The sequence below is a fragment of the Aquarana catesbeiana genome, linkage group LG11 (genome assembly GCF_042186555.1).
Source record: "Aquarana catesbeiana isolate 2022-GZ linkage group LG11, ASM4218655v1, whole genome shotgun sequence".
NCBI classification, from domain to species: domain Eukaryota; kingdom Metazoa; phylum Chordata; class Amphibia; order Anura; family Ranidae; genus Aquarana; species Aquarana catesbeiana.
The window spans coordinates 224,974,139-225,001,693 of record NC_133334.1 but is presented as its reverse complement, the minus strand read 5'-3'; the positions used below and the strand labels follow the sequence as shown (position 1 = coordinate 225,001,693).

General features: G+C 43.1%; 1 protein-coding gene across 1 annotated transcript in view; it reads right to left on the bottom strand.

Moving 5' to 3' along the window:
- Nucleotides 1-20,046, bottom strand: part of HSD11B2 (hydroxysteroid 11-beta dehydrogenase 2) — an 82,952-nt gene extending 62,906 nt beyond the window's left edge. The window contains exon 1 of the mRNA XM_073605423.1: nt 19,568-20,046. Coding sequence (XP_073461524.1) covers nt 19,568-19,844 — 277 coding nt within the window. The 5' untranslated portion in view covers nt 19,845-20,046. The remainder of the gene's footprint in view (nt 1-19,567) is intronic.
- Nucleotides 20,047-27,555: the final 7,509 nt, after the last annotated feature.

Here is a 27,555-nt window from a genome sequence, read left to right as displayed (position 1 = left end):
CAGTAGACCTCCTCTGTAAATCTAAAGTGGTAACCTGTAAAGGCTTTTAAAGGCTTTTAAAAATGTATTTATTTTGTTGTCACTGCACGTTTGTGCGCAATTGTAAAGCATGTCATGTTTGGTATCCATGTACTCGGCCTAAGATCATCTTTTTTATTTCATCAAACATTTGGGCAATATAGTGTGTTTTAGTGCATTAAAATGTAAAAAAGTGTGTTTTTCCCCAAAAAATGCGTTTGAAAAATCGCTGCGCAAATACTGTGTGAAAAAAAAAAAATAAATCACCCACCATTTTAATCTGTAGGGCATTTGCTTTAAAAAAATATATAATGTGTGGGGGTTCAAAGTAATTTTCTTGCAAAAAAAAATAATTTTTTCATGTAATCAAAAAGTGTCAGAAAGGGCTTTGTCTTCAAGTGGTTAGAAGAGTGGGTGATGTGTGACATAAGCTTCTAAATGTTGTGCATAAAATGCCAGGACAGTTCAAACCCCCCCAAATGACCCCATTTTGGAAAGTAGACACCCCAAGCTATTTGCTGAGAGGCATGTCGAGTCCATGGAATATTTTATATTGTGACACAAGTTGCGGGAAAGAGACAAATTATTATTTTTTTTTTTTTTTTTGCACAAAGTTGTCACTAAATTATATATTGCTCAAACATGCCATGGGAATATGTGAAATTACACCCCAAAATACATTCTGTTGCTTCTCCTGAGTACGGGGATACCACATGTGTGAGACTTTTTGGGAGCCTAGCCACGTATGGGACCCCGAAAACCAAGCACCGCCTTCAGGCTTTCTAAGGGCGTAAATTTTTGATTTCACTCTTCACTGCCTATCACAGTCTCGGAGGCCATGGAATGCCCAGGTGGCACAAACCCCCCCCCAAATGACCCCATTTTGGAAAGTAGACACCCCAAGCTATTTGCTGAGAGGTATAGTGAGTATTTTGCAGACCTCACTTTTTGTCACAAAGTTTTGAAAATTAAAAAAAGAAAAAAAAAATTTTTTTTTTTGTCTTTCTTCATTTTCAAAAACAAATGAGAGCTGCAAAATACTCACCATGCCTCTCAGCAAATAGCTTGGGGTGTCTACTTTCCAAAATGGGGTCATTTGGGGGGGTTTGTGCCACCTGGGCATTCCATGGCCTCCGAAACTGTGATAGGCAGTGAAGAGTGAAATCAAAAATGTACACCCTTAGAAATCCTGAAGGCGGTGCTTGGTTTTCGGGGTCCCGTACGCGGCTAGGCTCCTAAAAAGTCCCACACATGTGGTATCCCCGTACTCAAGAGAAGCAGCAGAATGTATTTTGGGGTGCAATTCCACATATGCCCATGACCTGTGTGAGCAATATATCATTTAGTGACAACTTTGTGCAAAAAAAAAAAAAATAAATAAATAAATTGTCACTTTCCCGCAACTTGTGTCAAAATATAAAATATTCCATGGACTCAACATGCCTCTCAGCAAATAGCTTGGGGTGTCTACTTTCCAAAATGGGGTCATTTGGGGGGGGTTTGTGCCATCTGGGCATTTTATGGCCTTCAAAACTGTGATAGGTAGTGAGGAGTAAAATCAAAAATGTACGCCCTTAGAAATCCTGAAGGCAGTGATTGGTTTTCGGGGCCCCGTATGCGGCTAGGCTCCCAAAAAGTCCCACACATGTGGTATCCCCATACTCAGGAGAAGCAGCTAAATGTATTTTGGGGTGCAATTCCACATATGCCCATGGCCTGTGTGAGCAATATATCATTTAGTGACAACTTTTTGTAATTTTTTTTTTTTTTTTCATTATTCAATCACTTGGGACAAAAAAAATGAATATTCAATGGGCTCAACATGCCTCTCAGCAATTTCCTTGGGGTGTCTACTTTCCAAAATGGGGTCATTTGTGGGGGTTTTGTACTGCCCTGTCATTTTAGCACCTCAAGAAATGACATAGGCAGTCATAAATTAAAGACTGTGTAAATTCCAGAAAATGTACCCTAGTTTGTAGGTGCTATAACTTTTGCGCAAACCAATAAATATACACTTATTGACATTTTTTTTACCAAAGACATGTGGCCAAATACATTTTGGCCTAAATGTATGACTAAAATTGAGTTTATTGGATTTTTTTTAGAACAAAAAGTAGAAAATATCATTTTTTTTCAAAATTTTCGGTCTTTTTCCGTGTATAGCGCAAAAAATAAAAACGGCAGAGGTGATCAAATACCATCAAAAGAAAGCTCTATTTGTGGGAAGAAAAGGACGCAAATTTCGTTTGGTTACAGCATTGCATGACCGCGCAATTAGCAGTTAAAGCGACGCAGTGCCAAATTGTAAAAAGTGCTCTGGTCAGGAAGGGGGTAAATCCTTCCGGGGCTGAAGTGGTTAAAGTGAAAAAATAAAAGTGAAATATTCCTTTAAATATCGTGCCTGGGGAGTGTCTACAGTATGCCTGTAAAGTGGCGCGTGTTTCACGTGTTTAGAACAGTCCCTGCACAAAGAGACATTTCTAAAACGTAAAAAATTCATTTAAAACTGCTTGCGGCTTTAATGTCATGTCTAGTCACGGCAATATGGATGAAAATAATTGAGAACCCTCCCCCAGCCCATTACCAGCCCCTTTGGGTCTTGTATGGATATTAAGGGGAACCCCGCACCCAAAAAAAAAAAAGGAAAGGCGTAGGGCCCCCAGGCCCTATATACTCTGAACAGCAGTATACAGGCGGTGCAAACAAGACAGGGACTGTAGGTTTGTTCTTAAGTAGAACCTGTTTGTAATTTTGAACTGGTACATTTTTTTACGTGTAGCTCCAGCCAAAAAAATCTATTTTTAAGCTTTTTGGAAAACACGGGGAATGGGTTATTACCCCTGTAACATTTGTTTTACTGTCTGTGCACCTGTTCAGAAGATTTCACCTCACTTTCTGTCCCAATGACAATTGGATTTTGAAAATTTGGGGGTTTTTAGTGAAACAAGGAACTCTTACAGGAGAGAATTTCCCTTCCTAGGGGTAGATTTCCTCTCACTTCCTGTTGTCTCCTTCTGTTTGCAAGTAGGAGTCGTTTGTAAGTTGGATGTTTGAAAGTAGGGGCCTGCCCTATATACTCTGCAGAAATTTGGGCTTTAGGTGTTGGTGTTGCCACAACACTGTACGCCCTCACAGTTACTCTTGGTGGGCGCAGGAATGGGCCCTGCTGTGAAATATTAGATCAAGAATAGTAATTACATGGCCCTGTTGAACAGGGGCTGAAAAATTGGGCCCAAAGCACTGGTGCTGGGGCCACAACACTACAACCTCTCACAGATACTCTAGTTGGAGCGCAGGAATGAGCCCTGCTGCAAAGTTCTGCATCAAAAATTGTAATTACAGGTTAAACAGGGGCAGAAAAATTGGGCCTTAGCCCAAGGTGGTGGTGCCCAGAACCAAAAATGTTCTTACAAGCTATCAGCCTGAACATTGAGGAGGAAGAGGATAGTCACTCAGAATTACAGGATAGTCACTCAGCATCAGCATAGGCAGTCTTGAAGGGATCTCAGATTAAAAAAAAATTATTCCGTTACATCAGCATCAGGTGCTTGGTAGCTGGTGATCCAAGACTGATTCATTTTTATGAAGGTCAGCTGATCGACCAATCCGGTGGACAGGCGCACCCTGTGATCGGTTACAAAGCCTCCAGCAGCACTGAATGTGTGTACCGAAAGAACACTGGATGCAGGACAGGCCAGTAGCTCAACTGCATACTGTGCAAGCTCTGGCCAGTGATCCATCCTCAAGACCCAGTAACCCAGAGGATTTTCGGTGGGAAAGGTGTCCAAGCCTGATCTTTCCCCTAGGTATTCCTGCACCATGTGAATCAGACGCTGGCGATGGTTGCTGGAACCGATCATACCTTGGGGCTGCAGACTAAAAAATTGTCTGAACGCATCAATCAGATGGCCACCTTCTCCACTGTTCCTTCTGTGACTGACCGAAGCCTCAGCAACACGCTGTCCAGGAGGACCAGGAAAATGTAACCTCCCAGGCTCTGGAAATGCATTGCACAAACCTTTCTGCAAGGCCTCCCGAAGATGTTTCATCCTCTGCTCCCTCTGCGACGGCAAGATAAGGTCCACAACCTTACCCTTGTAAAATGGATCAAGAAGGGTTGCCAGCCAGTAATGATCCCTCTCCTTGATAGCATGAATACGAGGATCCTTTCGCAGGCTTTGCAGGATCAGGGAGGACATGCAGCGTAGGTTTGCTGAGGAATTCGGTCCAGAGTCCTCTGGGTCACTAAGGACGACATGATCCGCAGCCACCTCCTCCCAGCCACGTACAACTCCATGGGTTTCTTCAGACTGTAAATGATCCCTTGAAGATTGCTGCTGATGCTGAGTGCTAGGCCCCACCTCCATGCTGACACAATCCTCCTCTTCCTGTGTGATCGGTGGGCACGCAGGAACACTATCTGGATAAAGGGGGCCTTGAGAGGTAAGGAAGTCCTCCTCTTCCTGCCTCTGTCCTGCCTCAAATACCCTGTCCATTATTCCACGCAGCGTGTGCTCCAACAGGTGGACAAGAGGGACAGTGTGACTGATGCATGCATCACCATCCTCGTGGCCCCTCAAATGGTGACAGGACAGTGCATGCATCCCTGATCAAGGCCCACTGGCGTGGGGAAAAAAAAAACCAAGCTCCCCTGACTCTGTCCTGGTGCCATAGTCGCATAGGTACTCATTGATGGCCCTTTGCTGCATGTGCAGCCGCTGCAGCATTGCCAACATTGAGTTCCACCTGGTGGGCATGTCACAGATTAGGCGGTTCTTGGGTTAAATACCTTTTGGAGGTCAGCCAGCCGAGCACTGGCATTATATACAGACTTTCCTGGCCTGTCTCAGGACATCCTGTAAGCCCAGTTACCTGCCCAAGAACCGCTGCACCACCAAGTTAAGGACGTGAGCCAAACAGGGAAAATGGGTCAGTTGTCCCTGTCGGAGGGCGGAGAGGAGGTTGGTGCCATTGTGGCAAACCACCATTTCTGGCTTAAGCTGGCGTGGCGTCAGCCACCTCTGAACCTGCCCTTGCAGAGCTGACAGAATCTCTGCCCCAGTGTGGCTCCTGTCCCTCAAGCACACCGGCTCAAGCACCGCATGGCATCTTTTTGCCTGCGTGCTTGCGTAGCCCCTTAAACACCTACGGAGCACCGCTGGTTCCGAAGACAAATCAGCACAGGAAGAGGCCATGGAGGAAGAAGAAGAGGAGGGGGTGGAGGAGAGAGGTGTGACAGAATCACCACTAGTAGAATTTTGGAGGTGTGGTGGCGGAACAACCTCCAACACTACTGCACCCTGTCCTGCATCCTTCCCAGCTGCCAGAAGAGTCACCCAGTGTGCGGTGAAAGATAGGTAACGTCCCTGTCCATGCCTGCTGGACCACGAGTCAGCGGTAATATGCACCTTACCGGTGACCGCCCTGTCCAGCGAAGCATGGACATTGCCTTCCACATGCCGGTAGAGAGCCAGAATCGCCTTCCGTGAAAAAAAGTGGCGTTTGGGAACCTGCCACTGAGGTACCACACATTTCACAAACTCACGGAAGGGGGCAGAGTCTACCAACTGAAAAGGCAGCAGTTGAAGTGCTAGAAATTTAGCCAAGCTAGCATTTAACCACTGGGCATGTGGATGGCTGGGAGCAAACTTCTTTTGCCGGTGGAGCAACTGGGGTAAGGAAATCTGCCTGCTAGAATCGGACGTTGGTGTACCGATAGCAGATTTCCCGCAAGTACTTGGCAGTGGCACACCTAATTCTACACCTTCATTCCTCTCAGTGGAGATTTCTGAGAGGACTGAAGGTATAGTGGTGTTGGAGATCCCAGCTGATGAGGAGGAGCAAGGAGAGGTCCGCCTTGTTCTTTGGTGTGGGTCTTTTAGGTAGTGTTGCCAACGGGCTGCATGGGAGCTCGACATATGTCTGATTAAGCATGTGGTGCTCAAGCGCTTGCTGTCCAGTCCACACTTGAAACGCTTCAGACATATGTTGCAATAAGCAACGGTGCGATCTGCTGCACACGTCTCAAAAAAGGCCCACACCGAAGAACTTTTGGAATAACGCGTGGAGTCACCAGCGCCCTGCACTTGCGGAGCTCTGCGGTGTGATGCAGTCGGTTGGCTGCCCTTAAGCTGGCCCCTGGAGGGCATCCTGCCTCGTTGGAGATGTGCCTCCTCCTCTCTCCTATCAGGCACCCATGTAGAGTCAGTGAGCTCATCATCCCCTCCCTCCTCGTCACTGGAGAAAACCTGGCAGTATGCTGCAGCTGGGGGAACATGACTGCCAGTTTGTTGTCCTTCTTGGGCAACCCCTCTCTCTGGGCTCACGTTAGTGCCTTCCTCAAGCTGGGTACCGTCATCGGAGCCTTCAAAGCGCTGCGCATCCTCCTGCAGCATGTACCTGACACTGTGGTTGAACAGTTCGGGGGACTCCTCCGGTGGGGCTAGGGAAGGAGTAACTGATGATGACTTCGAGGACGGCTAGGACGGCTTGGTCATCCACTCTACTAACTCTTCGGCATGTTGTGGCTCAACACGGCCAGCTGCCGAGAAAAAGGACAAGCATGCCCCACGGCCACGTGCTGATGAGGATGCACCGTGTCCACGACCAGCACTGTTGCCTCTATACACAGAGCCTGCTTGCCCTGTTTTATTGGCCTGTGACTGTCTGCCTCTCCTTGTTGGCCTTCTAGACATACTGTCTTTGATGTATTGGAATAGGTACACAAGGAATGGCCTGCAGTGAGATGTCGCTGCACAAAGCTGGGATGTATATATATACTGATTATACTGCAGCTAGCTGAATCGCCTGCCTGTAGTATTATTAGAAAGAGAACACCAGCAATTGTCTGCAGTTAGCTTTAGTTGCACACTGAGCACAGCATACAGTACACTGACTAAAAATACTGCAGCTGCCTGCCTGTAAGTATATTAGGAAGAGAATAACAGGAACAGATCTAGCTAAATATATATATATATATATATATATACACACACACACATATACACACACACGTGCGCAATACACTGACTGCAGCTAACTGACTCGCCTGCCTACTCTAACTCAAATGAAATGACACTGTCTGTCTCTCTCTCTCTCAGCACGCCGGAACACACTACACAAGGCTGACTTCCAGGCGGCCTTATATAGTGTGGGGCGTGTACTAAATCCCGAGGCATATTTGGCCAAAGCCACCCTGCCTTTGGCCAATTATGGCTCTCCACTCTAAAGCCTAGTACACACAGGCCGAATGTCGGGTGACATCGGCCGGTTTAATAGAAACTGCCCAACATTTGGACCATGTGTACTGCAGCCTGTCCGACAGAAGCCAGCCGATCAGGCATGACCGAAAAAGGTCTGCCGACCAGTTCCCGATCCACGTTCTCTATTCGGTGAACCTATTTACACAGTTTTTGCTTGCCTCTCTAACCTCACTGTTGTTGCATTCTTTTCATAAAAGTTTTGTAAAATAAAGAACACGTCACAACCTTCCTGGAATACAGGGTTGTACTGATCCCTATGTTGGGATTCTCCCCTAAAGTGGCTTCCAATTTTCACATGAAGCAGGAAATAGTTTTGCCTAGGTTCCTAATAAATAATAGCCTTTGCAGCTATAACAGCTTCAACTCTTTTGGGAAGGCTGTCCACAAGGTTTAGGAGTGTGTCTATGGGAATGTTTGACCATTCTTCCAGAAGCGCATTTGTGAGGTCAGGCACTGATGTGGATAAGAAGGTCTGGTTCGCAGTCTCTGCTCCAATTCACCCCAAGAGGTGTTCTATTGAGCTGAGATCAGGACTCGCAGCCCAGTCAAGTTTCTCCACCCCAAACTCCCTCATTCATGTCTTTATGGACCTTGCTTTGTGCACTGGTCCAAATCATTTGATGGAGGGGGGGGGGAATTATGGTGCGGGGTTGTTTTATACGGGTTGGACTTGGCCCCTTAGTTCCAGTGAGGGGAACTCTTAAGGCGTCAGCATACCGAGACATTTTGGACAATTTCATGCTTCCAACTTTGTGGGAACAGTTTGGGGATGGCCCCTTCCTGTTCCAACATGACTCCACACCAGTGCACAAAGCAAGCTCCATAAAGACATGTATAAGCACGGGTTTGGGGTGGAGAAACTTGACTGGCCTGCACAGAGTCCTGAACTCAACCTGATAGAACACCTTTGGGATTAGAGCGGAGACTGCGAGCCAGGCCTTCTTGTTCCATACCAATGCCTGACCTCACAAATGTGTTTCTGGAAGAATGGTCGAACATTCCCATAGACACACTCCTAAACCTTGTGGACAGCCTTTCCATAAGAGTTGAAGCTGTTATAGCTGCAAAGGTTCAGCCAACTCAATATTGAACCCTACAGACTAAGACCAGGATGCCATTAAAGTTCATGTGCGTGTAAAGGCAGGTGTCCCAATTTTTTTCACACTATAGTGTACATACTCAGGTCAGTAAAAGCTGGACCAACATAACTATGTAAAAATTACCATATCAAAACATCAGCTTTAAATGTAAAACTTCAAATAGCATCTAAGATTTATAAACCCCTGCTCAAGTTATAAGGCAGTGGTAAATGCTTTACATTTTGCTGATCACATTCACATACATTACAAGAACCTTTAAAAAAGACCTTTAATCGCACACTGCCTACTCTAATGAAACACAGAAAGGCTTAAAGCAGGCATCATGCATAAACTTCTAGAGGTTTGATTTAACAGCCAAACCTCTCGCTCTCCATAGATTTCCAGTGGGGCATAAAAAAGTTCTTGGCCAGCAAAGCAAGATTGTACAAACCCGAGTCTACTAAGCCTTCTGTTTTTATAGCATGGTTTATTTCTATTTTATTTCGATTTTCCTTTTCAGCATGTGTTACAAAAAAAAAGGTCTTAATTCTCTTGAGAGATAACAGTTATGTAAGAGTTATGAAGCTGATGTTGGAACATTGCCCCTTACTATTCAAAGCCAGACAGCTAAAGATTTTATCTGTTGTGGTGGTTAAACATAGCTCACCAGGGTCTCAAAGTTACAGAGAGCTGTGATGGAACGCAGGATCAGTGAAAGAGGTAAGTCACTTAGAATGCAAAAGTGTTGGGGATCAGTATGTAATTAAAGAAGAACTTTTGGAAGAACACATTTTAACGAGGCCATACAGAGGATTGCTTAGTGAATTTCTGAGACAATCTAAGGTCAGGTCTGAGACAATCTAAGGTCAGGTTCAAGGCATTTATCATGTTTGCAGCAAGTAAGACAGTGTATAGCTGTACCTCCTTTTCCATTTCTCATTGCTAAGGAAAGAATTAAACTCCCTTGATTGTATTGTATAAAAAAAAAACACCACACTAGTGCCGCGTATACACGGTCGGAATTTCCGACAACAAATGTTCGATGTGAGCTTGTTGTCGGAAATTCCGACCGCGTGTATGCTCCATCAGACATTTGCTGTCGGAATTTCCGACAGCAAATGTCAAAACTTGTTGTCGGAAATTCAGAGCGTGTGTACCCAATTCCGACGCACAAAATTTCACGCATGCTCGGAATCAAGCAGAAGAGCCGTATTGGCTATTGAACTTCATTTTTCTCGGCTCGTCGTACATCTTGTACGTCACCGCGTTCTTGACGTTCGGAATTTCCGACAACATTTCTGCGACCGTGTGTATGCAAGACAAGTTTGAGCCAACATCCGTTGGAAAAAAATTCAGGATTTTGTTGTTGGAATGACCGATCGTGTGTGCACGGCATAAGAGTAGCAACGGATCATGCATTTTAACCTCCTATAGTTACTTCCTTCCAATTTCCTTGAATTGCTGGCTGTATAGGGTGTCCTACCTTATATGTTTAATTGACAAAATCAAGATTCTTCAAGCAACTCTATCATAAGTAAATCAAGTGGGCTGCCATTGCTGACCTCTCTTTTGAGTATATTTGTTCCCTGGCTGTCTTGCTGAAGCTTTGGCTTTAATGCCTTTTGAGTCACTGACCTGGAACAGATATAGCATGCTCGTTCTGGACTTGGTGACTCAAAAGTCACAGCCATGTAACTAGCATTTTTCAAGGAGGGCTAGCAAAGGCAGATCCCATAGTTTTCTCATGGTGGAGTCACTTTAAATAATAAAGTGCAGATTAAAGCATTGATGCTCAGGGAACAGCCACTCACAGCAACGTACCAGGTTTCAGTTTTCACATAAGATCTAATTCTTTACCATGTCTTACTGCCCTTTGTACGACGTGATTGTACTGCCTTATTTAATAAACCTGATAATGAGCAAAAGCTCTTATGTACAAAGATAATGTACTGACAAATATGTGTGTGACAGCTCAAAGGAACAGGTTCACCGTAATGACTACCCCTCCTTCTTTCCCTTCACTCCCTTAACCGATTTGTTCACTGCAAGGAGTGAAAGCAAATATCCGGTACTTCCAGGTAGGAGGCTCACATGACTCACTCCCCTCTCTCTCATGTGACAGTGCTAATGCTTTGTGATTGGCTGTCATATGAGACATGGAGCTTTCACAACACTTTCTTCCCTAGCTCCTGGCATTGAATGGAGCAGCAGATGCCCAGAGTAAAGGTGAGCTTTAGGTGCTGAAGTGGTCAGTTTTAAATAAAACTTGATGCCTCCTGCAAAGCATCTGATTTTAGCCATGAGCTTTTAAAGGCTTAGAGCTCTGCTGCAGCACAACACAATTCTATCTGAAGATCTGAGTTTGGCGTTCATAATTCTACTATATAACTTTAAATCAAAATGATCCAATCCTTCCACCATGTTCACTTCAATCAACAGCAATATAGCCATACTGCACCTAAGGTTGGCCTTAGTTTCCTTACTTGTGGGCCTGCACAATGGCCTTTTTATGATACTGTTGGCCTGATAAAAATATACTGGCTGAGTGTTAAACCTACCATATCACAGACCTGTTAGCATAAACACCTTTGTTGGCCTAATAAAATCCATTAGCACAGATCTGCACAATGGCTAAGTGGTTTGCTCATTTGCTATCTGCATGAAGTTTACATTTACAACACAGTAGTAATTGGTCTCCTTCCAAACTGGCCCTAGTAGGGACATTAGAGCACAAGAGCTGAGTAAATGAGAGTATACTCGGTAAAGCTGTGTAATATGATGGTTCTATATAAATACAAGAATTAAATACATATGATATATGGGCTTCCATCTAGGACAGGCTTTCCCAACATTTTTAACACAGCAGAAACTTTGAAATAACTTTCAGGTCCTAGGGAACCGCTGCTAATAATTAATATATCAAGAGTGCGCCAAACATTATCATGAATTGTAAGTTGTGAATATAGAACTAAATAAAAGAATAAGGGATGTGGTGTACTTAAAGGTACAGAAATAATCAATAATAATGGTATAGAGCAGATATTGGCTATGATCAATGAACATTTCTCTATGTTTAAGTACTTGTAGTTTGCATGGATAAGGTTTTCTAATTCCCCCGAATAATTGCAATTTCTAAGCCAGTAGGCATTTGAAACACACTCACCTGAGACTACGTTGGGCTGACCCTCCTATCGGGCACTCCCTTCCCTTTCTCTCCCCCCCCTTTCTTCTTCTCCTCATTCCCTCTTTACTTCTTGTGATCTTTTTCTATCTCCTACTTTACCTTGGAAAATATGGCACTTACTATGACACTAAACCAGAATTAGCTTAAATTCCACGGAATAAAGCATTTTTCGTAGTTCCCATCAAGACTACGTTGATACCCAGCTGGATTACTTCCTCTTCCCCTGTATTGATCTCATTTGAGAAGCTGCCCAGGCGGATGCTTGAGCCCATTAATGCTGCAAGTACGTACTGTTTTTTTGTTCAAGTTTCGCTCATGCTAATTGTTACTCTCTGTGGATTGTACTCCATGTCATTAAGTATATCACCATACCTACAGTATTATGTTTAAATGTTCTCATTGGCTATCGTCATTGTGCCATATCCTTCGATAAAAATGTTATTCCTAAACAAAAAAATTAATAATGGTCAGAGAAGAAATGCAGACCATTTATGGTCAGTGGAAAAGTGCCTCCTTATATTGGTGGTCAGTGAAGTTCTATGTTAAATCGGTGGTCCAAGAAGAATGAAGCACTTAGATTGGCGGTCAGTGGAAAAGGTCCCAATTACACTGGTGGTCAGTAGGAAGAATGCCCCTTACATTTGAAATTCATGAGAAGTGAGAATGCCGCACGTTACAGAGAGCTGAAAAGAACACTGGTGTCAGTGGTAACTTAGCTCAGAGGGAGAAATTGCTCATTGCTTAAGGAACACCTAGCAAACCTCTAGAAGAACCATAGTTGAGAAAGGCTGGTCTAGGGCAAACAACTTACGGATGTGATGTTAAGCCAATAGAAAGTTAGGAGGTCTGAAGGATTTATATTGGACACAGTGGTGTCTATTGTATTTTAGTAGGTTTCAAAGACTTGGCTTTGAATAGTTTTTCAATTGCTAGAAATAGGATACATATATATCCTCAAGTACCCCCTAACAGGCCATGTGGGAATTTCTCTTGGATAAAATAGCTGTCCAAAATACCAAGCCATTGACTCTGATTTGATATATATATATATATATATATATATATATATATATATATATATATATATATATATATATATATATTTTTTTTTTTATACACATACATACGATATATATATCTCCAAAGACATGCTGGTAGGTTAATTGGATCTGAATGTGAGTTAGGGATATGAATGTGAGTTAGGGGCCTTAGATTGTACGCTCCTTGAGGGTAGGGATTGATGTGAATGTACATGTAAAGCGTTGCGTAAATTGACGGTGCTATATAAGTACCTGGAAAAAATTATATATATATATATATATATATATATATATATATATATATATATATATTCTTCAAATCAGATTCAATGGCTTTTATCTAAAAGAAAATCCCAAAACATGGACTGATGGGGGTACTTGAGGACAGGGTTGAGAACCATGGCTATAGGCCACAGCTAAGAGCATTGTGCTCAAGGTATATGATCAGAAGTTCTTTCACTAATTTGCTTACAGTAAACTGGGAAAGTTTGGTTGCTGTGGGTAGTAGTTTATTCATTATAATTGGAAAACTTGTATGGGGTATATTAGAGGTAGGTTGCAATAGTCAAGATAATTGCCCTATCAAATGCGGATATCCACCCCCTCTGGACAGCTACATTTACTCTAAATTTGACCATGTACTGTAGTCTGACTGTGCAATCTTCTTCAGCTCGTTCACACCAGATCCAGTCAAATACGTTTTCAAATGCAGTACAAATGCATATGCAAGCAAAATGAATGTATTTCAAAGAGTCTAGTTTACTACTGCAGGGAGTTCTTATGTGTGTTACATATGTAAAACGTACAGCATGCTGCATTTTTTTTTGCACGTGAACATATCAAAACACAGGTTAGAGAAGGGTTAAACCTATCTCTGTTTTTTGGACTTTTCTGGGCTCTGCCCTCCCCCCTGTGCTGTAAATAAAAAGGGGAAGGCTCTGCTCAGGGTGCTGCTGCCTGCAAGGGAAGAGGAGAGAGGCCTAAAGATGTAATCTTCTGAGAGAGCCAACACATGGAATGCTGAAAGAGCGCTGCTGCACCATGTAGTCCCTTGGAATGCCAGCACACAAGAAGAATCTGGCACCTTTGGAGGACACCAGTTATGGACTACACCTATTAAGATATACCTGGGCAGCCTCAACTTAGTTAGGGATGGAACTATATTTCATTGGTATGGACATTGCCACCAGAGGGAGTTTTCAGTGAAGTCTTTAAAAACTTTCTAAGCTTGGTCTGAAGTTTTTCAAGGGGTGCATGGTAGAATATGGCATATCAGAAGAACAGGGCCTGTAAAGCACACACGGGGTACTGGAGCACGATCACTACCAAGGGTTAACTCATCAGAAAAGTCAGAGCAAGAGAGTAGTTGCCATGGGTAACCAGAAACTGGTGGGAAGTGTATAGCAGCCGGTCATATGGCATGGTACCTGGTGAAGGTGACAGGTCCTTCGCTAGCAAAAGGGGTCGGTGACCTGGTTCCCTAGCAGTCAGTTCCCCTAAAATTATCTGAGGCCAAACCCATGGTATGGAGACCCCATATACCTAGCCACATGGTGCGGGAGAGTGAAGGAGTCAAGTGAGAGGGCGCATGAGGTCCACACTAGGTGCCAGGGCTGCACCCCATTCTGTCACTAGGAGTGAGGTGGCAGAGGTACGCTAGACTGGTGGAGAGGGCACAGGCTCAGCAGTGTCCTTCCCAAATGCAACACACATCAAGCAAAAAAGTGTGTAGTAATTTGGGACAGCATGCTTTACAGATGAACTCTGTATATTCAACTACTGCACACAGTGTATGGCTCATCTCTAAGCTGGGGTACTGCCATAATGTTTGACTTTCACATGAACGTGGCGCCGCCTGGTCCAAGGCATTGATGAATGCGTATGTGCAAGGTGAGAAGAACCATCCACAAACGCAGCAGTAAAATAAAAATAAAAAATATGATGCCAAAAAATGGGCTACAAACACAAGCACGCATGCGTAACCTCACACTGATCTTTGGGATTGGGGTGTAAATGAGCCCTTAAAGCTGCTAACCACTATGCAGTGCAATGGCCTGCCCGGATAGATACAAACTGAATGGGTTGTTTAGGAAAGCTGGCCATATGCTAAGATTTCTATCATGCAGCCTGAACAAAATAACAGATTCCTCCATTCACAGGGCAGAAGTATGCATCTCCAGCTGCAGGTTATTGTTTTCTGACAGTCAGCACTTGTGGTTGTCAGAATACCCAAACAGCGACTGCATCTGATTGGATGCAGGTGTTTGGTCGACAAATTTTTACCTGGCTGATTGTACAACAGGGGCCTCCATGGTGCAAGTTCACTTTTTCAGACAAAAAATGAAAAGGTGAAATAACACCCTACACACTCCTCATTGCCCTGGTCCCTGCTGTACTTACCTGTGCTGGAGCTGACCAATCAGAATTGCTCTGATCCATCCCAAAAGCCCTGAAGAAAGAAGAGGGAGAAGAGCTGGGATTTTAAATCCCCAGTCTGCTACATTGTCTACATGGGCACTGACAGCTCATCACCCATGGAGGTTAGCTAAGTACATAATTGTGTTAGATAAACTAGAGCTGCACGATTCTGGCTAAAATGAGAATCACGATTTTTTTGCTTAGAGGATAGATCACGATTCTCTCACGATTCTCGTGGCGTAACATCTTTCACATTAAAACAAAAAAAATTGTGCTAACTTTGCTGTTTCATTTTTTTTTATTTATTGAAGTGTATTTTTTCCCAAAAAATTGCATTTGAAAGCTGGGCAAATACAGTGTGACATAAAATATTGCAGCAATTGCCATTTTATTCCCTAGGGTCAAAAAAAAAATAAAAAAAATTTATATATATATATATATATATATATATATATATATATATATATATATATATATATACATACACATATATATATATATATATATATATATATATATATATATATATATATATAAAATATTTGGGGGTTCCAAGTAATTTTTTTTTTGATCTAAGAAGGAAGTTAGTTACAATGTTTCAAGTTCTAAACTTGGCAGAATGCCTGAATGTTTTCTTTTGACAGCTGAGTGAGCAGATAATCTCTCCACTTGTTTATATGAAAGAATCGGCAAACTCAGCAGGAGAGATCGTCAGGGGAGGTGAATCGAGATCACGATTTTTTAACGATAAACCTACATACAGTAATTATAAAACATAAATAGGCTTATTTACCAATACAATGCTAATAACCATTGTTAACAGTCAATCAGAGCAGCCATATATCATTATTGTGTCCACCATATGTTGCTGAAAGCGAATTCCTGATTGGCTTCCATAGGCTACTACACACTTCTACTTTGTGCATTTTTAGGAATCCCTACCTACATAACTAAAACAGAGCATGCTAATAGGATGTGTTCATCAAGTTAGCTAATTGGTCCTAATATGAAGCATGCAATGCATAAGTAGTTTATAATAAGTCACCACTAGAATTCAGTACATACTGTACACTATATAAATGTATCAAAACTGGAAAAGTCAGAATCTGGAGCAACTGAGCATGGCAACCAATCAGCTTCTATCTTTCATTTCTAAAGCGTAACTGAAAAACCTGAAGATAGAAGCTGACTGGTTGCCATGCACAGCTGCCCCAGATTCTGTTTGCTCCGGTTCTGATAAATCCCACTCATATTCAAAAGCTCTGAACATGGCACAACTAATCATCCATATTTTCCCATCATTATTAAGGCTCCTAAACTGAGGAAAGATGAATTCTAATTGGTGCTATGGGTTTCTACACTTCACCGCACTTCATACTACCACAATTAATTAACAAAATATTAAAGTATATCTAAACCCAAGAACAAACATGTAGTGCAGCTTACCAGCCCTTAGTTATGGTGTCTGCATTAGTTTTCTTTTTTTCAGTCTAAGAACATTTTCAGCTAGAAGGCCTGGTTCACACCTATGCAGGTTGCATATTCCATGTGCATTTTGCGTTTTTCAATACACGTTTTTGATCCATTGAAGTCTATGAAACCAAAAACCAGAAAAAAGTCCCTGGCCCTTTCCATAAAATGCACAGATGTGTACTACATCCATAGGAAACCATGTTAAACAGACTGTAGTGTGTTTCTGCAAGACTGAAAATATACTAAAAAAAAAAAAATGCATAGGTGTGAACCAGGCCTTACAGAAATATACCTGCTGGTCCTGTCAGAAATCCAGTGTCATTGCATAGAACTGTTATCTCAATGCTATCAGCCACCCAGCTATCTTTTATGAATGATAGCTCACCTTCCCCTGTGTATTGGAGTTGAGGGGGAGTAATCTGTAGTCCTGTACTAGGGTGACAACACTGCTCCTCCACAGATACAGTACAGTAAGACCCCATACACACTATTAGATTTTCTGCCTGCCTGATTGCATACAAATTGAAACTCTTAAGGTTTGACCTCATATTATATGGTTTTGGTAAATCCGAAGACAAAAATCTGCAGAAAATCTAATAGTGTGTAGGGGGTATAAGGCTGAATTCACATCTCAGCATTTTTAATCACGGTCAGATTTGCCGCTCTTCTGCCCGCGATTTCAAATCGCCGAGGTGTGAATGACAAAATCGCAGAAAGCACATTTGAGATGCCATTCATTTGAATGGCACCTAAAATCACAATGCGGTTCTGCCGTGAATTGCCACGCGATAAATCGCGCTGCAATCATGGCAACCCGCATCTCGTGAAGCGTGTCGCCCAAAAGTAGCTCTTGAGTCAAAACGCCGAGATGTGAATGCAGCCTGAGTGTTGTCACCCTAGCAGAGGAAGTTTGTTACTGGCTGTATCACCAGGTGAAAATATATTTAAAAACCTTGAAATTAGACCAGCGGTTCTCAACCTCAGTCCTCAAGTACCCCCAACGAGCCATGTTTTAAGGTTTCCTTTACTTTGCACAGCTGCTGTAAATCAATATTAATGACATGGTATTGATAAGAGCTATTTTATCTAAAGGAAGTCCCCAAAACATGGCTTGTTAGAGGTACTTGAGGACTGAGGTTGAGAACCACTAGTCTTATTTCAGGGTTTTTAAATACCTTGGCGGAGATAAAAACAGGTGGTCAAGCTGCGGTTTTACCTACCCCTTCCTGACCACCCACCTAAATATCTACATGCAACCAGCTATTACACACATCCATGATCGTCATACTTTGCTTCATGGCTGCGACAAAAATGATACCCTGTGTCACGTTCAGTGGGCAGTACCACTGCCAGGCGCGACCCGTTCAATTCCCTCTATTAGTTTTCTATCAAGCATAACGCTGGAATCACTTGGCTGTCACGCCCCCTCTTTTGATTGGCTGAAACATATATACAAAGCCATGTGCAGTGTGCTGGTCAATGACAAATCTAATTACACACATTCTAAATGTACATACATAGGATTTGATGTAAACTACAGTGACATTACATTTTCAAATGACAGGTTTGAATACTACAAGCACACAGGGTATGGGCTATATGGATGATGACATCTGGATCCTATAGAGTCACCCTATGCTCAGGATAGAGAATACATTTTAGTATAGTTGAGTGAACCAGGATCAGTGCAGGCTTTTCTCTTGTCTTCTGCCTAAAACTCATCACACAAGTTACAATCTGATTGTACAACCACTTTTGGATCAACCGACAATGTTTAATTTGAAAATAGGAATCGGAAATAAAGGACAAGCAAACTGCTGCCAACATCCCCTAAGGCTGCATTCACACGTGGTTGCGGGTGGAATCGCTGCAATTCCACCCCGCGATTTCAAATGGCTGCAAAACGCGGGGCACGTTTGTGATGCCATTACTTCTAATGGCACCCTAATTGTGTCGTGATTTTGACATGATTGTTGCGCCTTGCGATTTGTCGCGATTGCAGTGCGAATTTCCGTGTTGACAATTCACGGCGCAATTGCGGTGCCATTAGAAGTAATGGCATCGCATATCTGTCCCGCGTTTTGCAGCCATTTGAAATCACGGTGATTCCACCTGTGATTGTGTGTGAATGCAGCCTAAGTGTGGCAAATGTATACTTTGTAATTCCATGGAACTTTTTAGGCAATCAATCTTGACAGTATATCATAAAACATACATATACACACACACACACACACACATTTATATATATATATATATATATATATATATATATATATATATATATATATATATATATATGGATGAGAGGATAATTTGATGGGATTTTATGGGTGCCAGGCAAGTTGAGTTACGCATACAACAATGTAAAAAAATATTATCACAGTTTATTAAACATAGAACAAGTTAAAAGGTTGCATTGGCTATACATAAATAACGCAAACATCAGTACACATCAAATTAGATGTTAAAAAGGGGGTCACTCAGCACTAACATCCCGACATGTTTCGCCCATTATATAACATAAAAGATACAAAAGATATTATGAATGTAAGCTCTACGAGCAGGGCCCTCCTGTCCCTTCTGTATTAAGCTGTACTGTCCCCCTTCTGCAAAGCACTGCATTAACTGTTGACGCTATATAAATCGTGTATAATAATAATGTATAATAATAATAAGGTTTTATGATATACTGTCAAGATTGGTTGCCTACAAAGTCCCATGGAATTACAAAATATTCATATCTACCAAACAAATGTGTAGTACAAGGGCCTGCCTAGTTGGATGCAAATTGATTGGATAGTATAGGTAGGTCCTCCTATGACATAGTTTTGGCAGATCTAAAGTTGATTGTACAAAGATTGTCATTTGTATGGTGAGTCTAAAGCCCCATACACACAGATTTTCTGCTGATTTTTGTCTTCAGATTTACCAAAACCATATAATATGAGGTCAAACTTTAGGAGTTTCAATTTGTATGCAATCAGGCAGGCCCTTGCACTACGTTGTTTTGGTAAATCTGAAGACCAAAATCAGCAGAAAATCTGATGTGTGTATGGGGCTTAACAAGTGAAGTGTGTGCAGAGCACTTACCTGTGATCAGCACGGCTTTCCCAGCCACGGGCAGCCTTTTCCTGGGGGATGCGATGCTCAGAACATACCAGCATGCCGAACTGAGCAGAATCATTCCTAGCAGGATGGGGAGGTACAGGTGGCAGAACCACTCAAACAGCACCAGCAGGAAGAAGTATACTAGCAGAGCCGGGGTCAGGACCATGTCAGAATGGGAAAATTTGAAAAAAACCAGGAGGGAGAAGAAGAGCCAGACAGAGCCATAAGCCACCAGGGAGGGTGATGTGGACAGCTCCATAGCAGGCAGGCAATGGGCACTGAGCAGAGATGGGCAGAGCAATGAGTATAGGGAACAGAAGTTGTGCACAAAGTCCAAGGAGTGTACAGTACACACACACACACAATCACACAACACTAGCAGGCTATTTATAAAAGAGCAGAGAGTAGAGAAGGGAGGGAGTGGCCACTTGTAATCTGTACTCCAATGATTTCATGTTAATAGAGGAGTTCTCCAGGCTCTTTCTCTCCTCTATTTGCACACACTAACTTCTCCGATGGGGTTGTCAGAGGCGGGCTGGATTATTGGAGCTCCTGTCCAGGAGATCTCTGTTCATTCCTGCCAGCAGGCTGACAACCACAATGCAGGAGTGCAGCTGCCGCTGATTGCAACCTCTGTGATTCCAAGGACAGCAGAAAAGATTTGGTTACCTATATGATGATCCTAGGAAATCCTGCCTGGTGCTCTCTTCTCCTCCCTTCACAAACGATCAACTCTGGAAAAAAAAAATTAGGAGATGTCGTGAGTCTTTTTTGCTCAGTTAGAGTGTCACAAAACTAAAAAAAAAAAAAAAAAAAAAAAAAAGATTCAAGTATGTATTCTTAAAGGGATAGTTCACCTTTTCACAAAAAAAATTGAAAAGGTGGACTAAAGCTGGCCATACATGGTTCAGCGGGGACAGGCTGAATTTTCGAACCAGTTAGGATACTTTCAGACTGGGGCAGGCGGACGTCAGCGGTAAAGCGGCGCTATATTTAGCGCCGCTTCACCGTCGTTTTAGCGGCGCTATTCGGCCACTAGCGGGGCAGTTTTAACCCCTGCTAGCGGTCGAAATAGGGTTAAAAGCGCCGCTTTGCCGGCGGGTTTGCGACACTGCCCCATTGTTTTCAATGGGAAGGGGCGCTTTAGGAGCGGTGAATACACCGCTCCTATAGCGCTACAAAGATGCGGTTTGCAGGACTTTTTTGACCATTCTGCAAGCGTACCGCTCCAGTGTGAAAGCCCTCAGGCTTTCACATTGGAGTAAATTGAGCGTTTTCTTCAGGCACTATTTTTAGCGATATAGCGCCTGCAATGCGCCTCAGTGTGAAAGTAGCCTTATTGGCAGGCTGGTGGTACACCAGTCGATTGATCCGACTGGTGTACCACCAGTAAGGATGATGTTCGGCGTGTTCGCATGCTGAACATGCCGAGCCCGCCAAGAAGTCGGCACGGCGCAGTAAGAAATTTCCCGATGAACTGCAGAGATGTCTCACTGCCTGTGATTAGTGCTGCCCGTGCCGACTTCCTGGTGGGCTCGGCACGTTCAGCATGCGAACACGCCGGAGCTCATCCTTAACCACCAGCTTGTTGGAAAATATTCTCTCGATCAGAGCTGCCAGTTCTAGCCTGTGGTGCTGATCAGTGTATTCTGACACCAGGGAAGTCTTCTGCTGTCAGAATACAGCGGGAGGGATTCCCCCATCCACATCGAGTGCGTGGATGTGGGGAATGGAGGCATTTTCTTTTCTTTGAACAAAAAAAATAAATAAATAAATCACTCATGTATGGTCAGCCTAAGACCGGCCAGATATGGAGCGATTTTCTGTCCTGCAACCAAGGGTTCCATCAACACTGACTGTCAATCCCTCCCGTGGAGCCATTGTGTTCTCCCGGTGGGTGGGGGCTGGGGGTGGTACAGAGGAAGACGCCCCCCCCAGGAAAAAACAATGATTATTGCTAGATGCTATAACAGCCGCTGGCAAAAATCCCATGTAAAATCCAAAGGCTGCCCATACATGGTTCAAATCTTGGCCGGTTCTTGCTGAATTTGTCAAGATTTAAACCGTTTATGACCGGCTTAAATCACAACACCCTCCCCACCCCAGTCATGGCTGTACTTAAAGCGGAGCTCCACTCAAAAGGGCAAGCTCCGCTTGTTCCCCCCCCTCACCCCCCCTCCACTGCCACATTTGGCACTTTTTGGGGGGAGGGGGAGCGGGTACCTGATTTTGACAGGTACCCACTTCCACTTCTGGGTAAGATCACCACGGTGATCTTCGAGCATGTCCAGCCCCTCCTCCTTCCTTCTGATGCCTTCTGGGACACACACAGGTCCCAGAAGACGACGGGACCATTCAGAAAGCACGACGTGACTCACATATGCACAGTAGGAAACCGGTTCTGTAGCCTAAAGGCTTCACTGACGGTTTCCTGTAGTGAAGATGCCAGCGCCTGCACCCGAAGCCGATTGAAGAATTGGCTCAGGGTGCCGACATGGCTGGATCCCTGGACAGATAAGTGTCCTTATATTACAAGTCAGCAGCTACAGTATTTGTAGCTGCTGACTTTTCATTTCATTTTTTTGCCTAGACTGGAGCTCCTCTTTAACCCTTTGGATGCAGGTATGCATTTTTTTTTTTAAAGAACTGGATAGAGCTGCATGCCTGCACACTATATTGTGTCACTATATGAAATAAATAAAAAAAAATGCAGTGCAATATGGTGAAATTTGCATTGCCCTGCCAGAGATCACACTGACTATGGCCTATACAGTAAAATGCTGCATTTTACAGTGCAGGCTACTGTGAAGCTGACCTAAAAATGGTTGTAAACCCTTACATACATCCAGTGAAGTAACTGGCCTCGGATGATACACAGAGATTAAACAATTCCTCCTACATAATTTGTACTTGTTTATCTGCAGCCTTCGCTTCTCCACATTCCTTTAAAGTTCAGAATTTATAAAGCTTGTCTGCTCCATCAGAAAAAAAGGGGCGGGAGCTGAAATGACACTCTGCAGATTTCAGTGAGAAGAGCTCTGATTGGAGGGAAGGGACACACCTCCTTCACACAGCACATAGGAACAGAGCTGAGGCTGTCAATCACAGACTGTGTGCTGGAGCTCCCTCCCCTGTTGACTTTTTTTCTCTTGATGTCAGGAAAACTTGTCAGAAGTGATTCATGCAGATAGCAGTGGAACAAAGCAGCAGAAAGAAATTACACTTACTGCTCTTAAATGAGACAAGTACACACTATAGAGGGATATGCTTTGTTCATATTTCATGTCTGAGGTTTGCAACGTTTTTAAAGGTTTAGTTCACCTTTTCACATAAAATGCCACATTTGGCACCTTTCAGGGTGGAGGGGGGAACGGGTACTAGTTTTTGACAGGTAACGTTAACCACTTCCAGGAGACCAGGCTGTGGTCCGGTCTCCGGAAGTTGGGCCCCCTCCTCCTTCCTCCGCCGCAGGACCAATTAGAAAGCGCAGCGTGCTTCGCGCATGCCCAGTAGGGAACCGGCAGTGAAGCCAAAAAGCCTAATTGCCGGGTTCCCTTACCAGGAATGGCAGCAGCAGCACCTGACATCCGATCCGAAGATCAGCTGGGGTTCCGACATCACAGGCTCCCTGGACATGTAAGTGTCCATATATTAAAAGTCAGCGGCTGCAGTATTTGTAGCTGCTGACTTTTCATTTTTCATGGGGGTCTGGACCTCCTCTTTAACAACACCCTCCACACAATCATCCCCATCTTCACACTAGAACACAGTGTGGGAAAGGTGCGTTCCATGTTCATTTCCCGCATTGCATGTAAATATGCTGCCCCTGTGAGACACTCGCGGTCGCCATTAATTGTTAATGGCACTCCAAATGTATCTTGTAACCAGTGTTAATTTCGTCGCCGAAAACATTTTCATCGACTAAAATACGACTAAAACTAAAACAATTGAGATGACTAAAATGGCGTTTTAGTCAAAAGACTTAAATAAAACTAAAACTAAAATGGCATTTTAGTCACAAGAGTATCACTAAAACCAAATTGAAATTTGACATCAAAATGAACACTGGTCTGTAGTGCATGTTCAAACCTAAATACCATAAATAATAACAGATTCGATTTTTTGGGGGGAAATAACAATATTTGTAACCAGGGTAACATATTCGATTCTTCACTCCAGCATTATATAATGAATTTGGAAATTGCAGAGAAATGCTTAAATAATGCATTACAATTTAACTCTACCCATTAGATTTTAGATGACAAAAATGAGTTTTAGTCGACTAAATACGACTAAAACTAAAACAATTGCAGAAGACTAAAATGGGACTAAAACTAAAATGCCATTTTATTCAAAAGACTAAGGCTAAAATGAAATCGAAATTTGCTGCTAAAATTAACACTGCTTGCAACCGCATTTGCGCCATGGTACCATGCGGTTTGGTGCCGCACGTTTTTGCAAAAGTAGTTCTGTGTGTTCATATGCGTTTGGCAGTCCATTCAAGAAAAAGAGCTGTCAAAACTGGAATGAGAGTGACAGCTAGGGACCATGTGTATGCAGGCGTGCATGATCCAGTGTGAACCAGTCCCTTTTCTCCTTAGATGATAAACTTTCACTGCTCACTCGATGTAGTGATCCGGACATTTGGAAACCGCACTCATCTTTCTTCCAGGGTGCATCCTTGAACAAAGTGGGCTCTGAGAGATTCCCATTGGTCAGCGCACATAACCATTGCCTGCTCACCACTACAAGCATTATGATGCTACACAGCCTCCGGGTTGTACTGCGTTTTTCAAATGACCAGACCTCTACACCAACTGGCACGGGTGACAGGAGGTAATCATTGACAGAGATAAAGCTAGGTTCACATTTGTGTGATTTAGGAATGCACGCAAAATTGTACTTGGTCCTGCATCGCACAAAAAATGAGCATCCCATTTGCAGGTGCACAACAATGCCATTAATTGTTAATGGAACCACAAAGTACCATGCTCTTTGCTGCAGTGTGTTTTTTTTTTTTTTTAAAAAGGGGGTCATACACTTTAGAATTAGATGTGGCAGGCAACCCATTCAAATAAAAGGACTGCCCTACCGCAACATATGGTAATACTCGAAAAAAAATGTACAGCAACACATGTGTGCTGCAGCTTTAGGCAAATATGAACCTAACCTGAGTGCAGCGGGGATTGGGGGTGGCATTTTTTGTGAAAAGGTGAACTATTTAAGGATAGGTTTACACTAACCTGCATAGTAAAATACAGTGGAACCTTGGATTACGAGCATAATCCATTCCAGGAGAATGCTTATAATCCAAAGCACTCGCATATCAAAGCGCGTTTCCCCATAGAAGACAATGGAAACAAAGATAATTCATTCCGCATTGACTTCTATTGTATGCAATACCACATATGGCCAGAGGTGGAGGGCGCTGAAGAACCTCAGAAATACTCGGGGACAGCTTGGCTGAACTCGGAAACCCAGAAAGGCTCAGAAACACTCAGGAACTGAGTATTTGCGAGTATTTCCGAGTATTTCTGAATGGCTCTGAACCGTTCCGAGTGTCACCGGCGCCCCCGCACCTCTGGCCAAATGCGGTACTGCACACCCCATTGGCTTGAATCCTGCTCATTTTGCGAGACAACGCTCGCAAACGAGTCAGGATTTTTTTTTAAAAAGTTGCTCGTCTTTCAAAACACTCGTTAACCGCGTTACTCGTAAACCAAGGTTCCACTGTACAGCGTTTTACTGTGCAGGCTATCATCAGTGTCAGATCCCGCAGGGAGCAGTGTAATATACATTTCAGCACATTGCACTACTTACTTGCTTTTTTTTTAACTTTATTTGAAGTATCATAGTGATACTTCTTTCGTGTCTCTGCACAGCAATGCAGTGTGCTGCTGCTGGATGACATGCGGTGCCATCCAGTGTGCTGCAGAAAAATGCAGACATGCTGCATTTTTCCACACTGCACCGCACACCAGCATTATGGTGTGAATGGATCACATACAGTAAAATTATTTTGTATGTGTGCTAGTGGTGACCTGCATGTTATCCTGTATGGAAAAGCGCAGGTAACCATGCATTGTGTAAATGAGCCCTAAAGGAGATCACAGCATACACTTTCACTTTATAACATTAGCATTGTATTAACAATACCATCAATAGTTATATTTAAGTCTGATATAATCTTACGTGAAAAATCACCTTTCATGTTCTGAGTTCTGCCTTCTGGACCATCTCTTTCCACAACTGCCTAGATTCCCTGTATGCTTTGTAGCGTCCCCTCTGCTGTTTACTTTCAGTTTCTAAAGACTACATATCCCATGGTACATTGCTGAGTGCAGAAAATGATTCCTGCACTGACTCCGCCTCCTAAAACTCCTCCTTTCAGCACCTCTGTGGTTCAGAAGACAAGCTGTGTGAATTGTGTGACATGGCAGTGCCTACTCACAGGGAATAGTAATAACATGTCAGACTTCAAGGATGTAAATGTGTGCGGATCTTTACAACTTCAAGACAACTTCAAGATTCTTTAGATGAAAGGAAATATGTCAGAAATAATGAAAATACAATGTGGACATGAATGTAGGATTTTGAATTTTGACCATGGGTAAACTTTAACTCCAAAAAGTTCAGTGACAGTAAACTTTGGTTTAAAAAGAAAAAAAAATTATTAGAGTATGTGCTTATAGGAGAAGTACAGCCAAAGCTCATTTGGCTGTACTTCTCCTGTTGATCAGAGGAATGATGACCCATTTTCAGCAGATAGCGGGCTGAAGTCCGCTGGCAGCTGATGTCACAGAGCTGGTCCAGGCTGGGGCAAGATTGCAACAATATGGTCGGGATCTGCCCACATCCCTGGACACTGAGCCACTGAGAGCCTGAGCCAGCCGCTTCCGCCCCTTCACAGCCCAGTGCTCCAGTGAGTGTGTGGGGGGGAGGGGGGAGAGCTCCATGCTCTCTGCTTACAGAGCACTGAGAACTCAAAAGACCGCTGATCGCTCGGTTCTCTGTGTTAGTCGGCGGGGGACTGATGCTACATTGATTCTTAAAAAAAAAATGCCAAACTTCTCTTTTACCTTTAAAACGTTTCTATTGCTCTCATCCTGCTCCAAATTCCTTTTTTTTGCTGCTGTGATCTGACTTCCTGTTGGAGGGTGACTACATTCATTCTTTCTGGTCCCCCTGATTGTAGGAATGTAGCTATTCTTTCTTGCTTGCTCCTGGGATTGATTAGGGACTATGGACTATGGGATTTGTAGTATCCATAGAGCAGTAAACTGACCACAACGAACATTCACAGCTTGTTATAAAGAAACAGAAGTGATGGGGAAAAGGAGAGGTTCAGGAGTTCATGGAAAATGTTACAAGTAGGCACAAAAAAACAGTAAGGAAGGTTAACAAAACAGGGAAATGACATCACAGTCTCCACCTTGTCCAATAAGAGAATCCCATGTGTTTAAAAAATATGAGGTTAAGAGCGCCACAACTTTCAACAAAGGGGTTTTGAAAAAAACGCAATATTTTTTACATTTTGCTATAATAATTATCCCCAAAAAATATATAAAAAAAACACTTTTTTTCCTTAGTTTAGGCCGATCCGTATTCTTCTACATATTTTTGGTAAGAAAAATCGCAATAAGCGTTTATTGATTTATTTTCACAAAAGTTATAGCGTTTACAAAATAGGGGATAGTTTTATGGCATTGTTATTAATAAAACTTTTTTTTTTTTCTAGTAATGGCGGCGATCAGCGATTTTTTTTGTGACTGCGACGTTATGGCGGACATGTCGGACATTTTTTACACATTTTTGGGACCATTGTCATTTATACAGCAATCAGTGCTATAAAAATGCATTGATTCCTGTATAAATGACACTGGCAGTGAAGGGGTTAACCACTAGGGGGCGGGGAGGGGTTAAGTGTGTCCTAGGGGAGTGATTTATAACTGTCAGGGGGATGGGCTGGT